Here is a 17,603-nt window from a genome sequence, read left to right on the forward strand (position 1 = left end):
ACAATCCAGTTTTTACTGTGCTTCAAAGTTTTAAGATTTACAGTTCTGACTGTAATCTCTGCGTGAATCGGCTGTGTACTCATATAATTGAACATCGCTACAGCGTAAAAGAAATCCTGTTACAAATGTTTGATTTTGTGACACAGCAACACATCTCAAAATTATTGCTAACAAGTGGAAGATTTATGACCAAAATAACTTAAAAGAAATACAAGAGACATTTTGAACACAATTTATTAAGCGAACTGGGTTATCGTGAGTAAATAAGAAAATAAAAAAAAGAATGTAGCCCCAAAAACCGATGGCAACAATTAAGTATACTTGCCAACTATGTGTGTGCCCTTCTGGAGATCAAGATGGTATGTAAGCCACCCAATTAAAGAAATCAGAGTATATCATTTATAACTCAAATCTAATAGTGAACGAACTGTGTACATATACTTTAAGATCGTCAAGCAAATATCCAAGTCAATTGTTAATAGAGTTTTGCTTAGTTACAAAGCTTCATGAGCGTTCTAACTAACTTGTTCCATATGTAGATTAACCATCAACATTGATTTAGATTATATTAACTGATTTCTTGTATAAATCTCGTCAAGGTTCTAATGCAAATATAGTATCATCTGCAAGATATTACTTTGGATTGCTGGAACCCAACAGAATATAAATAAAGTCTTCAATCACCTTTAAGATTTTCCGAAATGTCAATACAGGATAAAGAGACACTTTAAACAAGCGATGGCAGCAGACATCGAAATAACCTTTGAAACTGTTTTGTTAGAGCTGTTTGTTAAGTTATTGCAGAAGAATGCCTACGTGTACTTGTGAGCAAACGATGGCAGCAGACATCGAAAGAACCTTTGAAAGAAACACTGTTTGTTAGAGCTGTTTGTTAAGCTATTGCAGGAGAATGCCTACGTGTACTTGTGAGCAAACGATGGCTGCAGACATCGGAATAACCTTTGAAAGTAACACTGTTTTGTGAGAGCTGTTTGTTAAGTTATTGCAGGAGAATGCCTACGTGTACTTGTGAGCAAACGATGGCAGCAGACATCGAAAGAACCTTTGAAAGAAACACTGTTTTGTTAGAGCTGTTTGTTAAGTTATTGCAGGAGAATGCCTACGTGTACTTGTGAGCAAACGATGGCAGCAGACATCGAAAGAACCTTTGAAAGAAACACTGTTTTGTTAGAGCTGTTTGTTAAGTTATTGCAGAAGAATGCCTACGTGTACTTGTGAGCTAACGATGGCAGCAGACATCGGAATAACCTTTGAAAGAAACACTGTTTTGTTAGAGCTGTTTGTTAAGTTATTGCAGGAGAATGCCTACGTGTACTTGTGAGCAAACGATGGCAGCAGACATCGAAAGAACCTTTGAAAGAAACACTGTTTTGTTAGAGCTGTTTGTTAAGTTATTGCAGAAGAATGCCTACGTGTACTTGTGAGCAAACGATGGCAGCAGACATCGAAAGAACCTTTGAAAGAAACACTGTTTTGTTAGAGCTGTTTGTTAAGTTATTGCAGAAGAATGCCTACGTGTACTTGTGAGCAAACGATGGCAGCAGACATCGAAAGAACCTTTGAAAGAAACACTGTTTTGTTAGAGCTTTTTGTTGTAAATTGCATACAGAGAAATGACAGACATTCTTTGCATACCGAGCTTAACTCTTTACTTCGAGAAACTACACTGAAAACTTAAATTGGTTCACCGACTAACATAACGTTAGTCCATCTGGTGCCTCTCCCGACTAACATAGCCTTAGTCAGTTGCTATACCGACTAATTTATTCCTTAGTCAGTTGGATTTCTTAGTGGGTCATCTTAGTCCGTCAACTTAGTCGATCAACAATTTCTTAGTCAGTAAATGTATATTAGTCAGTTACATTAGTTGGTGACATTAGTCGGTCTTTACCGACTAATTTATATGAGCCACCGACTAGTTTATAGCAGGTTTTACATTAGTCAGGATGGTGCCTCTCCCGACTAACCTTTCTTAGTCGGTATCGACTGACTAGTTGCACTGACTAGAATCACTGAAAGAATTAAACCCGACTAGTTTCACTGACTAGCATCACTGAAAGAAAAGAGAGCAGAAGAAACACAAATAATGTGTACGTTGGCAGTATTTATTTCTGATAAAACTTCTGATGTCTACAAAGGCTGACTTTCGACAGATAGGGAAGAAATCATTGTAAACAAAAATCTGAAAATGTGATTTTATTCCAACAAAGTTAAGACAAGTTAATGGATCAAACATGAATCGCAAAAGTATAGCACTGCACAATAATGCAAAGTTGAATCTTGGGCAAGGGTTCCTCATGACTTTCGTTTTAAAGTGGTACCCCAAATCGACACCAGTTAAGTCTTCACGAACAAAGAGTGTTTCTCCTAACTACAAATGGCCTCCCACTTGTCTTCAGGAAGCCAAAATCTGCACCATTATTGACCTGTGAACAGAAAATATGATATACGTGTAAGCACAGATACAGATATAGCACATGATAACTCACATTATCATAAACATACATTTACATTAAAAATTTATAACATATTGGGAAGTATACATTTAAATCTAGGTCCCTCAAATTATAAGCCAGGAATAGCAGCTTTACCAAATAATTATTAGCTTTGCACAGCATAACACCAAGTTATTTTTCAAAGCTTAATAATTATGTTAATAATGATCCCAATAGACCGGGAGCCCAGAGGGTTTGGTTAGCTGGGAAGGTAACCAATTGCCTTGTACATCACAATGTTCACAGTGCATTCCTGTATATGAAACCTGACGACTGGCAAACCGACTGTGGTGGGTGTGGCTGGGAGAGCAATTTTAAAGTCACCTGATAGCTAACCTAGATCAGTTTTCATGGTAACCACATCAAAGTAAGAACAATGTGTCAGGTATGGCCCCAAGAGCAACAAATGGCCATTGCCAGTAATTATTGGTGGTGGGGTACCCCTGCCAGTGATCAACAATTGACCCCTCACGGCTGACCTAGGTCAGCTCATGAGGTAACCACTTGAAACCTACTGGAAAATGTTGGTTAGGACTTCAGATACAAGGGATGGGCATTGCCAGTAATTTTTATTGGTGGGGTACCCCTGCCAGTAGACCCCCAATATGCCCATCCCCCATTGACCTAGATGAGCTCATGATGTAACCAGTTGAAAACTACTGGAAAATGGTATCACTTCATATGTAAGGGATGGGCATTTCCAGTATTTTATATTAGTGGGGTACCCCTGCCAGTAGACCCCCAAAATGCCCCCCCCCCCCTCATTGATCTAGGTCAGCTCATGATTTAACCAGTTGAAAACTACTGGAAAATGATTGACAGGATTCTATATGTAAGGGATGGGCAGACTCTGGCAGTGGTGGCCCACCAATATAAAATACTGGAAATGCCCATCCTTACATATGAAGTGATACCTATCATTTTCCTGTAGGTTTCAACTGGTCAAATCATGAGCTCACCTAGGTCAATGAGGGGATGGGCATATTGGGGGTCTACTGGCAGGGGTACCCCACCAATAAAAATTACTGGCAATGCCCATCCCTTGTATCTGAAGTCCTAACCAACATTTTCCAGTAGGTTTCAAGTGGTTACCTCATGAGATGACCTAGGTCAGCCGTGAGGGGTCAATTGTTGATCACTGGCAGGGGTACCCCACCACCAATAATTACTGGCGAGGGCCATTTGTTGCTCTTGGGGCCATACCTGACACATTGTTCTTACTTTGATGTGGTTACCATGAAAACTGATCTAGGTTAGCTGTTAGGTGACTTTAAAATTGCTCTCCCAGCCACATCCACCACAGTCGGTTTGCCAGTCGTCAGGTTTCATATACAGGAATGCATTGTGAACATTGTGATGTACCAGGCAATTGGTTACCTTCCCAGCTAACCAAACCCTCTGGACTCCCGCTCTACAGATCAGTGAAAATTTGACCAAACTTATGAAGCTTGCAGGTAAATGATATACTAGACTGTTTTTTTTTTAAAAACAGGTTATGAAAAGTATCTTTAATATCATTAAACAGTTGGGTACAATAGTTAAACTCACTCTTCCATCTTTTTTCTCTATGGTACTTGTTCCTTTGCTATTTGGACTCTTGGATAAACTCTTTTGTTCTGCGAAGGGTACCAATATATCATCTTAAAACATGTCTTTAAGCCATATATAACACAGTTCTCCTCTTCTGTTGTTGCCTCCACACTGGTGTCGTACATCACAGGAAACCTCACCCTTGACTTAGATATTTGGCTTTTCAATTCCTGCTGGAAAAAAGAAACAGCAAAGTATTCATCATTTGAAAAAATAAATAAATAAAGTTGTCACCACAAAGTTATGTGAGATTTGCTTCCACTATAGTCTCAAAAAACAATCCCAAAGTTTGAAGCAGACTGTATAAAGCTGAAAATTTGAACGAGAGTGTCATCACCATTGCAACCAGAATCAAATGCCCAGAATACAGTGATAATAAAACATGGGCTAAATCTTTGTTTGTTTTTATGATCTTTAAAAATATAAAATTTTAGAAACAGAAATGCACTGAGCCAACTTATTTATAGGCCTAATCATTTTTAGTTGTTATTTTGCTTGCTCACATAACAAGCCTGTTTAGACCTAGGCTAGAGGAGAATCAATACTTTGTTACACTAAGTTTGTCTTTCGGTCGTTTTGATTTAGTCTTACTAGTAGTACTAAAGTATATAATGGACCGGCGAAGACTAGAGAATACCCAGAGTTTTAGCAACTGCGTTAAACTGTATCATCTGATCTATTATTTACGTCAATGAGTTTCATTCAATCTAGGATCCAAAAGAGAAAACTAATTAATCTTAACCTTTAAACTTTGCTACTAAACAGATATGCTTGAATTACAAATAAATGTCAAAAAACATCATAATCTACGAATAGATGCATATACATATACATAAACAGAATAATTTGAATTCGCGCAAGTGAACCCTGCACTACATTGGACAGAAAAAAAACGTGCAATTATAGACCAAACTAAACATACTGAATTTTCCGTTACTTCTACATAAAATATCAATACAAATACAACAACTTACTCTTTTGGCAGTATACTAAAAGCACATGTTATAATAACTTCAGACTATCAAGCTTTCCTGAGAAAAAATGGTTAATACTTCTTACAGTAAACAAGTCGACCGTGAAGGAATGTCGCAATTGTTTCCTGAGCGTGACCGGAAATTAAATACTAAAAAATGATAAATGAAAAGGTTAAATAGAACTGAAGCGTGCATCCTGACTGCTCGCAACATATAATACCGTTGACTAGCCAACATAATTTGTTCAGCCTACTGTGACTGTACGTTTGAAGGTCTAGCCTTGCTTATTCAATATCACAAAGCCTACCCATTTAGATTCACATGGGATATTACAGGAAATCTTTACCAAATGAGTGTAGACTTCAAATAAACTATTGAGACTTATAGTTCCAGCATTTGTTTGGGAATAAATTAGAAGATTATGTGCCACTGTTCAGTCTAGCCCAATACACACATAATACATTTTTAATTGGTGTTTAGAATGCACACTTTAGTGTTGAGAATGCACTGCAGTACCCAGTAGAAGCCTATAGGCTACTCACTGTCATTGCACTTGTGTATTGCGAAACGCCAGCGTGACAACGGTAGCGTTACAGTACACTAACCATAATACATGAGTACTAGTGCCAGTGGCCTAACAATTAACTTTAATTTTACCTTCAAGTTAAAGGAATAACAGGTAGGCCGATGATGGCAGTTAATACCTCCATTCTTCTAAAGACCTTCTTGGGTGATTTACGGTTGAAAGTTGCTTAGAGTGATCGTATGAAACTATGCCAAGTCCAGCAAGCTGCCGTTGCCTCTCGGTTTCCAAATTGAAGTGAATCGAATTGGGTTAAAATACATTAGTCCGTCGACACCGACTAAGCTACGATTATGGCGTAAATCGGGTGTCCGTATCGTTCTTAGTCCATGGGTTAAAATACCTTAGTCCGTCGCCACCGACTAAGCTGCGATTATATTTTCCTTAGTCAGTGTAAACTGACTAAGAAGCAGCGATGAAACGAAGATTTTTGCTAGTTCGTGTGCATTGACTAACGTTACAAACTAATTTAACGTTAGTCCGTGGCAATATTGACTAGTTTATTTTTTCAGTGTACTAGGTATAATTTGAGAAACAAAGCAATAACACCCAAAAAACAGATTCAATGTGTTTAAAAATGGTTTTAATTTTCGTGCTGCTATTTATTTACAAAATGGTAATCTGGATTATTTATTGTAGATAACTGCACTTGTATTTTGAATATATATATATATATATACTTGGGTTTTTTATATATATATATATATATATGTATGTATATATATATATATATATATATATATATATATTTATATATATTTATATAAATATATGTATGTTTATTTATATATATATTATGTATGTATGTGTAAAAACACTGCTTCAACTAGTGAGTGGAAGCCACCACAAACCCCCTTTATGTATGTATGGTTCTAGTGGGTGGATTCCATCACATACCCTCTTTACATATGTTGGTTCTAGTGAGTGGAAGCCACCACATACTCTCTTTATATAGGAATGGTTCTAGTGGGTAGACGCAACAACATACCTTCTTTATATATGTATGGTTCTAGTGGGTGGATACCACAACATACCCTCTTTATGTATGTATGGTTTTAGCTGTTGGATGCCATCAGAGACCCTCTCTAGATATGTATGGTTCTAGTGGGTAGATGTCACCACAGACCATCTTTTGATATGTATGTGTGAATACACGGCTAAACCTAGAGTGAGTAGATGCCACCACAGACCCTCTTTATATATGTATGGTTCTAGTGAGTGGATGACACCACAGACCCTCTTTATATATGTATGGTTCTAGTGAGTGGATGCCACCATAGACCTTCTTTATATATGTATGGTTCTAGTTGTTGGATGCCACCACAGACCCTCTTTGTATTTGGTTCTAGTGAGTGGATGCCACCATAGACCTTCTTTATATATGTATGGTTTTAGTGGGTAGATGTCACCACAGACCCTCTTTATATATGTATGGTTCTAGTTGGTGGATGCCACCATCGACCCTCTTTATATATGTATGGTTTTAGTGGGTGGATGCCACCACAGACCCTCTTTATACATGTATGTGTGAATACACGGCTAAAACATAAAACCAGCTAAAGTAAAACATTCATGTTTAGTCTGAATCGTTTGTTATAATCAAATGTGACGTCATTAAATTGTGCAGCCATTTGGAGTTCACTGGCACTTATTTGTTTAAGACCCATTATTACATCCAACATTAATACCTTACAGTTTTAAATATCGCATTTAGTTTGTTGTTACAATATAGTACACTCCTTGTGAGTTAATGCTGGTATTTATATAAGACAAATGACTTTGGTAACTTATAACACAATTTTTAATGAAATTAAATGTAACTTTTAAAAGTTTTTATATATTTTAAGGTGGTAAAATATTAATTTGTGATATGTTACTTAACCAATACAACAATAATGTAAACTAAACATTCGTTGATTGACGGAGAAACTATGCGTTTAATTTTATCCAAATTATCAACCTGATTTAAACTACTTCTCTTGCTGTTGTAGTGCTTTGCTCTGTTTCTCTTTTCTATCAATTATAACTCGACTACTGCTGACTTCATCAATATTATCTTTACATAAGATGCTTAAAGATAAATATAATGGGAATCCTAACATATGTTCTGGAAGTTGATAAGTTGACGACGTAACCTCTGTTTGATATTGCACGGTTCAAGTATTGTTCTGTTGATCAGAGTTATCGCCTGCAGTAATGGTCATTGTTTCCTACTGAATGAACCAGTTCCAAAAGGTAAGAGGAAATATCTTTCTCAGTTAATCGGTACATATGATGATAATTCTCTCGATATTTAGCAATTTTCATGTCTAAACAATCATTAATGTTCTTAGAAAGGGTAGAGTACGTGAAATGTTAAAACAATACTGATGACTCACCTTACTCATAATTGTCAGCAATCTGTCACCAAACTAAATGTTGTCTTATTGATCTTGATGTGTTACATTCTATTTATTTAGAGTATCCGTAGTTCGATCAGATATTTATAAGTGTATCAGATCTTTCAGAGGAATCTATAGATGTAGAGCCATATGGCAATACGGCTGTAAAGTTTGACTATAGTATGTTATAATGCGAAACAGTAGCCAACTTCTAAGTGAGATTTCAAGTAATGGCATACATACCTAACCGATCCTCCGTCAGGATTTGCACTCAGGGTTCCCACTCTATGTGCGTACATCTGCAGGGCTAGGGATATAGAATGTTGAATCTAGAGCTTTGATCTGAACCAGTAAAGGTAGAGGCAGGGTGTCTCGGTATTTTGTAGGCAACGCCACCTGGTTATAGCGTACTATCATTGCGTCTAATGATCAATGTCTATAAATATACAAATGTAACAAACTTTAACTTTCAATGCTTTTGCACAATATCGAAAGTTACATACACATTCAATTTGTTTGACATGTTTTGAGATTTGCGAGATGCAATTTTTAAGAACTATTTTCACAGTTTTTTTTACCAGTATGTATAATATAATAACAGTCAGAAATTTGCGGTTCTTTATCTTTTCTTGACAGAAATTTCGACAATGAGATTGTTACTTTTTATTTTCGTCGCATTCCTGACAAAAGGACTTGCCATCGATGCACCTCTTTTAAAGATGAAGGATAACATTCCAGGACAGTATATTGTCAAAATTAAGGTATCGTTTAGATTTAACATATATCACTTCTTCCTGTTGTCATATATTGATTACATTTATGACAAGCTACATTGACCACGCTCCTAAGGTAAGTTGCTAAGTTTACGACAAGAAATCAACAGGATTCAGAATGAAAGTTCCTCGTGATCCTCGTAATCTTCAATAAGTAGTCGAGTATCCATGACAACAGATTATCTGCATTTACATCTTTACCACTCACCCTTACAGAATGACTTCGAGGTAGATGACGTCATTCTTTCTCTGAAAAACTCACTTCTTGAGTTTCTGGGAGGACGGATTGGTTCTAGATTTCACGCACTGAACGGATTCAGTGCAACTCTGTCTGAGAGGGCGCTGGCTTTGGTAAGTACTCTATCGAATACTGATAATATGGCATATTTTTTTTCCCATACGATTCCACCAAACGTTTGTGACAAACTGTATGAATCTCGTAGTAATTTTATCTTCGTTTCTGTAATTCATTGACGAATTTAGGTGAATGGTCATTACACGGTATTATTATTATTCTGATATGAACACTTAATGGTCAGTTATTACTGTTTTATGTAAAATTGAAGGAAACAAAGCATATAAGAAAACAGTTTCATAGAGAGAAGCAAGTGTGGGACATGGGTTTCTCTTATGATATCTTTAGAGCTTAATGCGACTTATGCTCTCTTATGCTCAATGTCTTCTTCATCCAGTTTTTCATTTAGTAGAATCTTACAAACACCCTCCTTCTCTTTAATCTCTGTTGTTATCGAGTTTAGACTGACACTCTCTTTTCAAAATTACAAAGTATGGTATGAAAAGTTATCAGTAGCACCTGGACAGAAATATATACACGGGTATGTGATGCCCGTGGTCAGCTACGTACGCTGTGGGCTAAAATGAAAGATTCAAAGTAAAACTGATATTTTCTGGTATTTTAATATTCCCCCGTGAAATGTTATATTTTATCAGCGGGAGAATTAATTTTGCACAAAATAATACGTTCAATGGTTTCCCTTGCTGAGTCAATTGTGGAAATGACCACCCTGCATGTGTTTATCATTGCAGGTTCGACGCTCTAGACAAGTTGCTTATGTTGAAGAAGATGCACTGGTTCGAATTGACGAGGTTGGATCCTGGGGCATAGACAGAATTGACAGCCCTGATCTACCAATGGACGATGAATATTTACCACAGTGTAAGTATGACTAATCGTGCCACTGTAACTATATCTCAGACATTGATGTGAAGTTTTCACGAATATTTTGTGTATTCAGAGGTATGCAGCCTCCCGCATATCTTATATAAGGCACTATTACGATCATAGCTATTATGATCATAAATTGACATATATGTATGTATTGCATTACTCGTGCCTAAAAATGATACTCAACATCACGTGTTCATGCTGGGTAAATTCCCTGCTTCACTACCTTCTTGGAAACTTTCAGACAAAGGGACTTCTCTATTTTTCAGTTCAGGATTCCTTAAGTTTATATATATATATATATATATATATATATATATATATATATATATATATATATATATATATATATATATATTTATATATATATATATATATATATATATATATATATATATATATATATATATATATATATATATATATATATATATATATATATATATTCATATATATATGTTTTTTTTCTCCTAATCGTTACAAAACGATATGTTTGTGGTATATTAAATACGTCTTTAAGATTATAGCTAATCACAGACTCGCACTGTACTTTTGTTGCAGTTGATGGGACGGGTGTCAATATATACATTATTGATACTGGTGTTAATCCAACACACAATGACGTCATAGGAAGAGCAGAGGTCTTTTATGATGCTGAGCCAATCAGGAGTAATGTGAGGATAATTTAAATATCATTTATTACACTCATTTTATGCCAAGTGCAGTTGATTATGTTAGGTCTGTGACTAGATTTTCTTTGATGGAAGGTTCTTTCACAATATCAGAGTTTAACACAGGAAGGCAGTTATCCATATATCTTGCAAACAAAATTGTTATAATATAGTCCTAGCTAAGCAAAGAGATTAATATTGCTGATAAAGTCCATTGACCCAATTATGGGTCAATTTTGGCGATCATTACGAAATATCTTCTTCGTCTATTCATTTAACAATTTATAGTTGAATTGTCACATACTGACAAATCACACAACACTGGAAGGAACATTTCCAATGCAAAGAAGACTTCGAACGTATGAAACTGTCTTGATATCAGAATCTGAATGTATTGAGTTTCACTTATACAACGGATCACACTTTAATTCGACCCAACCGGAATGCGAATAGGAAGATGATATGAGAGATTAGGTCTTCAAATATTAAAACTTGTTGGAAAATAATCAACAATAAAGGAAGAAAGTCAAACCATATCAATTTGTTTTTTGTTTTTTTCTAGGATGGAATCGATTGTCATGGTCATGGCTCTCACTGTTCGGGTACTGCAGGGGGCACAGTGTACGGCGTTGCTAAGAATGCTAATATCTTTGGTGTACGTGTAGTTAATTGCATTGGCTTTGGGTCTACCGCTACTATTATAGAAGGTTAGTAACTGGGTTTCAATTGCAGTATCAACATATTCTTCTGTTCCCAATGATCGCTTGGTATTCATTCTGCATCTTTAAATGGTGTTAACAACTTGACATATTGCAACGATACTGCAACAGCATGAAGGGGGAATTCTAGTGCATTTTAAACTTTATAAAGTTCTTATTCTACAATGTAAAGGATAGTTTACCATGAATTTAAATGAACTGTTTGCTTTCAACCAAGTGGGGCTGTTTTGCCAGATAAAGTAACACAAGTAGAATATGTGATAAAGTATACTGCTTACGACGAGGCCACGCTCTTCATAAGTGCTCATATTTTGCTTACATTGATATTTGGAACAAATTTACCTTTAAAACGCATGGTTCCCTTCAGGTCTAAGCTTAGAAGTTACTGATGAGCATCATAGGCAAACTGTAGCCAAGTTGCCAGGTATATATGTTATTACTAAAATCCACTTCCAAAGAAGGAAGGAAGTATGAATAAAAATGAATCGAAAAATATTGGAAGGTTGGACGATTGCCATTTATTTACTTGTATTAATCGACATGCTAATAAGGAAAGTAAACATGATAATACTTTAACCTACAAGGAATGGATATGGTGGCGCTCTACGCATCGAAACCTGCCGTCGCATCAATGTCGCTGGGCCTTGCTGTTAGTCAAGCTACAAATGATGCTATAGATAGTATGTTTTATAATGGTGTGGTAGTATCAGTCTCCGCTGGAAATGACAACAGTGACGCCTGCGGACAATCACCTGCCAGTGCCCAGAACGTAAGTGATGGAACCATATTCCTCTATAAGTGTCGTCCATCATATGTGCATGTCTTACGCTTTCTTAAATCGTATCAAAACAAAAAATGAGCAATAAGGTTAAGGTTAAGGTGGTAACACTTGGTAAAGCGCACATTACTGTTAAAACACTCAATGGCGCTGAACAACAATACAATTATAAAAACGATTTCTTAAATGAGTGAGTCTTCAAAGCAACTTTAAAAGTTCTGATCGTCTTCGAATTTCTTGTGTCGACGGGGAGAGCGTTCTTAAGTCTGGGGCCAGCGACGCTGAAAGAGCGGCCTGCGAAATATTTGCGGCGTGTGAAAGGAACCTTGAGAAGGATGCCCTTTGACGAGCGTGTTGAACGACCAGGTGTCTTAATTTCCAGCAACTCGGACAGATAAGCTGGTGCTGAATTATGTATACACTTATAAACGAGGAGGAGGATCTTGTACTCGGCACGAACATTGACGGGGAGGATATGCAGATGCTTCAATGCTGCGGAGGCACTGTCATATTTTGATCTGCCGAGAATAATTTTAGCCGTGTAATTTTGGATCCTTTGTAGGAGATGAAGTGTGGAGGCCGGGAGGTTGATAAAAAGACCATTGCAATAATCCATATGGGAGAAAAATAACATAACTTTGTTTCAGTGAGTGAAAATATAAAGAAGAAAAGAACATTTTATGTTATATGTGTGGACACCAATGCCTGGCTGTGTATATCAATGGGTTGCGCTTTACACGTTAATACCATTTGGAATTTGCGCTTGGCGAGGTGCGCCTGTTGTTAACAAATGCATAGCATTATGAAAGCTTCTACGTTTGATAGAACTTAACTTAATGGACATTGTTTAAGAAACAGATATTTAACAACATTTTGTCTTTTACGAAATAGGCATTGACCGTTGGGGCTAGTGACCGTAACGACATAAGGGCTTCATTTTCAAACTATGGTCCTTGCGTCGATATTTTTGCACCTGGGGTGGCTATAACATCCATCTGGATGGGTGATCCTGACAGTACCAATACCATATCTGGTACATCCATGTCTTGTCCTCATGTTGCCGGTGAGTAGAATGATGAAATATTCAATATAGGTTGGATGGATGGATGGGTGGATGGATGGGTGGATGGGTGGATCGATGGGTGGATGGGTGGATGGATGGGTGGATGGGTAGATGGGTGGATGAGTAGATGGGTGGATGGATGAATGGATGGATGGATGGGTGGATGGATGGGTGGATGGATGGATGGGTGGATGGGTGGATGGATGGGTGGATGGGTAAACGGGTGGATGAGTAGATTGGTGGATGGGTGGATTGATATATAGATGGATGGATGGATGGGTGGACGGATGGAGGGACGGACGGACGGATGGATGGGTGGACGGGTGGATGGGTGGATGGATGGCTGGGTGGATGGATGGATTGATAGATGGATGGATGGGTGGACGGATGGACGGACGGACGGACGGATGGATGGACGGGTGGATTGGTGGATGGGTGAAAGGGTGGACGGACGGACGGACGGACGGACGGACGGACGGACGGAAGGACGGAAGGATGGAAGGACGGATGCTTGTTATGGCTTGTAATATTTCTTTTTTAATTACCAGAATTTAATTTGCCATCAATATAGATGTACTATTTCTCTTTTAGGTGCTGCTGCTCTCGTACTTGGTGAAAACCCTGAGTTTAGCCCAGCCGAGGTCACGGCTGCCTTGCTCAATACTGCCGCAAATGACAAAGTTGCTGACATCAAAGATACACCATACAACAAATTGCTGCAAGTTAAATCTTTGTAAGGAATCTTGCCGGATAGTGAAACCTTGCATTACAAATTTAAACCAATTGTTAATACCGGATTCATGTTAGTAAGAGATCTTACCCTGGCATATGATATTCGAGTTACGTGAAAATATACGTCTTATCAATCTACTTGTATTTTTCTTCTTTTTTTTTTTTTGTATTGATTAATATGTCATATGAACAAATTCTGGTAGTTGATTATGTGTCTCCTTTAGTATGTGCCAGATACGTTAACAACTACAAAGGTGTGTTTTCTTTACTCTTCGTGTGATAATTGTTGCCATTATTGTATGTAGATTGATAAATCCGACACCCCCTATCGTAGCAGCCGTAATTTTCATTCTCCAACACATATTGACCTGTAACATGGTTTAAGTGTTCTCTTACACATATTGACTTGTAACATAGTTTAAAAGGTATATATATCCTCTTAGCTAGACAATTTTTAGAGGGCGGGCCAGTTTCATAGCTTTCGATGGGTCTAAGTTACTCCATTTTCTGATTGGGTCACGTGATACGGTACATGTAATATACTGCCACTGTACAGTGTATTTCCTGTGTATTTTCGTGCGTAATGTATAGCACAGTTTCATACAGTGTTAGCATAACTCACGTATGTGTATATTGCAGTCACTGTGCTGTGTACGTTGTGATTGTGAATTAGTATCAATACAATACTTGCAAAGAGGATAGTAGTACTGCTCGTTACATTGATATCATCGTTAATTTTTGGCCTGGCTGTCTTTTATTCGCGATCAGTCCTGTCGATCACATATGTTGGATGGTCTTAATGATATTCAATATATGATAAGCATGTCTGAGGGTTCTCCAAAAATCGGCCGTATCCAGGCACTAAACGCGGGTCGGCCGGTGGAAGGCCCAGGTTGCTTTATTGTAGGTCCCGATGCCAAAAGCAGTGAGCGAAAAGGGACGGAGAAATGCAGGCATTAAAGTGTACTTGAGCTGGTGCTACGTGGACTGGGTCTCCAAAAACGATCTACTGGAAAAGAGATCGGGGATCGACAAAATGATCAATGCTACCTTCGCGGAGCATTTTCTGGAAGATCATATACGAGAAGGTAGGCAGCAAATTCAGCTAACGTTACATATTTACTAGTTAGGCTACAGTATACTGTTAACCGGCCGAAGTGCTTTGTCTACTGTAGGCTTCCTTGTTATATTGTTCAATAGACCGATGCTAGGCCTACTTAGGAGTAGCTAGGCCGACAAACTAAGGCAGTCACAATATAATATTAATAATACATCGAGAGGCATAGGCTAGGCTTTTAGTACTGCAGTACAGGCTGCTGCACTTGCTGTAGCCTAGCCTAGGCAGAACATTTTTATGAAGTGTTATTTATGCTTTTCTTCTTATATTAGCCCAGTAAGCCTTATCAGTATGAAGGTCTGCGGTATCATATGTGTTTGGTTTATGATTCGGTTGCCTTGCAAATATGAATAGCCATGTAGCCTATTTCAGTGTAATATGGACATGAATTTGTAGTGCGATCTCCTCTCAAGAAAATAATCCCAGAAACAAATGCAACTTCTCATCGGCGGAGCAATAGCAAAAGTAGAACAAGCCTAGCCTATCTCCAGGCCTACAATGATACAGTATGCAGGGCCTACCTCGTATTGGTGGTATTCATGTAAAGAGCATTTTTCGATCAAGCATCTGGGCATATGTATTTTGTAAGTCTTTATCATATTCCGAAACGTGAGGGTCACTTGCCTTTACTCAATTAAGTAACTGTTTTCATTTCCTGTTTCAGTTTATCAGCTTCGCTATGAGCCTGAATGCCTCTTTTTCAATTAAAATCAAATGAATCATATCTTGTAAAACCATTTTAATTCAATCTTCACCAACAACAGGTATATCTTTGTAACAATTTTGTCTTCACACAAAGCCATAAATATGTATTTTTTTCCTTTTTATTTCACATTACAGATGTAGAGAACATCCTTTAGAGGAACAGTACAGCACAGCGTAGTGTTATGACATGATGGATGTTTTGCAAGCAGATATAAGGGTTGGAACTGGAAGTGTTTGTGTTCGATTGTTTCATAAATTAACGGCGATTCTCTATTTCGATTATGTATGATGATTGCCATGCTCTCGTGTTCTCCAGTGAGAGCTACGGATTTGCATAATGAACGAACTTGTTAAAATGGATAAGGACAAATTTGAAAGAGCTGATGTCAAAGCAGTTCCAAAAGCTTGTTTAAATACTATACATCAAGGACACAAGAGTGGACAATGGAAGTAACAAATGTCCAGAATGTAGATATCACAAGCCTTCAAGACAATTGATCAAACTGTACCATAACGAACAACAACAAACTTGGTGTCTCAGTAAAATAATGTCACTAAGAGCTGGTGCAATGTATCATAAGAATTTATCTTTTACATTGTTTTCAAACATTGATTGTTGCATTTATTGCATTATGTATCTTACTTCCTTTAGTAGTACTTAGCATTGATTTGCATGTTCATTCATAGTGTAATATAAAATACGTATTTGATGCCATCAAAGTTACAACCGTGCCATATTAATAAACTAAATGATTGAATATTGGTTTCACTGCATACTTTATTGTACACCAGTTAGCTTTCCATGATAGCAATATCTGATATGTTCACATACTATAGTATATTCAGTCATACCAGTAGTTTTACATGTGCCATTTATCTTCGGTTATTTATTGTTTGCACAGAATAACTTGTTATTGTTGGGTTATGTGTGAGATCAAGTAAACATATATTGTGACGTCACGGAGAGGTACTCTAACTTGCAGCTATTAGGTGATAAAACACTTTCATTCAGTGCTCTCATGCTAAACCCAGTGGCAGATGGAGATAGTGGCAGATGAAGATGTTTGAAATGCAGGGGACATTATAGGGTCTTTTGAAGTTTTGGCAAAGTTTCTTTTGGATGTAAAGCTGCTATAATTATCATGGAAGGGTCCACAACGGAGGCATGGTGTCTCCTTGCCTTATTTCGGTATATTTTCCCGCATTACGTATGTGGAAACTGTCCCTATGAACCTATCAGGTATTGCTTACGCTAAAGTTAGGTAATTCAGTATTGTTACAAGATGTTGTTTAAACATTGAATGCACCTGCACAGTTTTATACATTGAGTTCAACTACAATATCCATGAGCAGGGAAAACGTATCACTATCTCACTTGCATTTTTGTTTTATGTTAAAGTCACCATATTTATACTTGAAACTATGTATTCTTTGAAACATTACTACCATATTTGATACTGTTCATCCAGAGCAGGTTATATGATATTTTAAAGGTAGGCTGTGCTGTATTGGCCCAAATTTTAGCTTGCTATTAGTGTTAGAAGTATTCAAAAAGAACGTTCCTAGAGGTCTTTACTTTCCCAATTGTTCTCAGACGTTTTAAATGAAAGTATAAGAAGACTGAATATCCCAGTATAGTAAATTTCCTCCATGGTGGTAATAATAATAGTTTCAAAACTTTGACCAAATGTAACCATATTTGAAGATCTGGTAAATTTGGGGCCAATACAGCATACTTGGTCCAGAGTTGCCGTGGAAGCCACCATAGTTTGGTAAAAATATCGTAAGGCAGCTGGAGGAGTCCAGTTTACCCCT

At 37.3% G+C, this 17,603-nt stretch overlaps 1 protein-coding gene and 1 long non-coding RNA gene across 2 annotated transcripts; one reads left to right on the top strand and one right to left on the bottom strand.

Annotated features, from left to right (window-relative positions):
* Nucleotides 1-1,686: 1,686 nt before the first annotated feature.
* Nucleotides 1,687-6,183, bottom strand: LOC139982414 (uncharacterized). Its single transcript, XR_011798171.1, has 3 exons — nt 5,738-6,183; nt 4,065-4,279; nt 1,687-2,447 (listed from the first exon to the last, which is right to left on the bottom strand). It is a non-coding gene; the product is annotated as an uncharacterized lncRNA (long non-coding RNA).
* A 1,588-nt stretch (nt 6,184-7,771) lies between these two features.
* Nucleotides 7,772-14,104, top strand: LOC139983470 (aqualysin-1-like). Its single transcript, XM_071997025.1, has 9 exons — nt 7,772-7,898; nt 8,681-8,805; nt 9,034-9,168; nt 9,865-9,994; nt 10,565-10,677; nt 11,237-11,381; nt 11,978-12,162; nt 13,063-13,234; nt 13,826-14,104. Exons 2-9 carry the CDS (start codon nt 8,692-8,694, stop codon nt 13,969-13,971), a joined length of 1,140 nt encoding a protein of 379 aa, XP_071853126.1. The 5' UTR covers nt 7,772-7,898; nt 8,681-8,691; the 3' UTR covers nt 13,972-14,104.
* Nucleotides 14,105-17,603: the final 3,499 nt, after the last annotated feature.

The sequence above is a fragment of the Apostichopus japonicus genome, chromosome 16, assembly GCF_037975245.1.
Source record: "Apostichopus japonicus isolate 1M-3 chromosome 16, ASM3797524v1, whole genome shotgun sequence".
Classification (NCBI taxonomy): Eukaryota; Metazoa; Echinodermata; class Holothuroidea; order Aspidochirotida; family Stichopodidae; genus Apostichopus; species Apostichopus japonicus.

What these genes read in the sequence shown, in the direction of transcription:
- LOC139983470 (XM_071997025.1), top strand. Translation starts at nt 8,692, where the DNA reads ATGAGATTGTTACTTTTTATTTTCGTCGCATTCCTGACAAAAGGACTT. An exon ending in CTGAGAGGGCGCTGGCTTTG is followed by an intron (nt 9,169 to 9,864) that starts GTAAGTACTCTA and finishes TTATCATTGCAG; the next exon opens with GTTCGACGCTCTAGACAAGT. An exon ending in CACCTGCCAGTGCCCAGAAC is followed by an intron (nt 12,163 to 13,062) that starts GTAAGTGATGGA and finishes TTTACGAAATAG; the next exon opens with GCATTGACCGTTGGGGCTAG.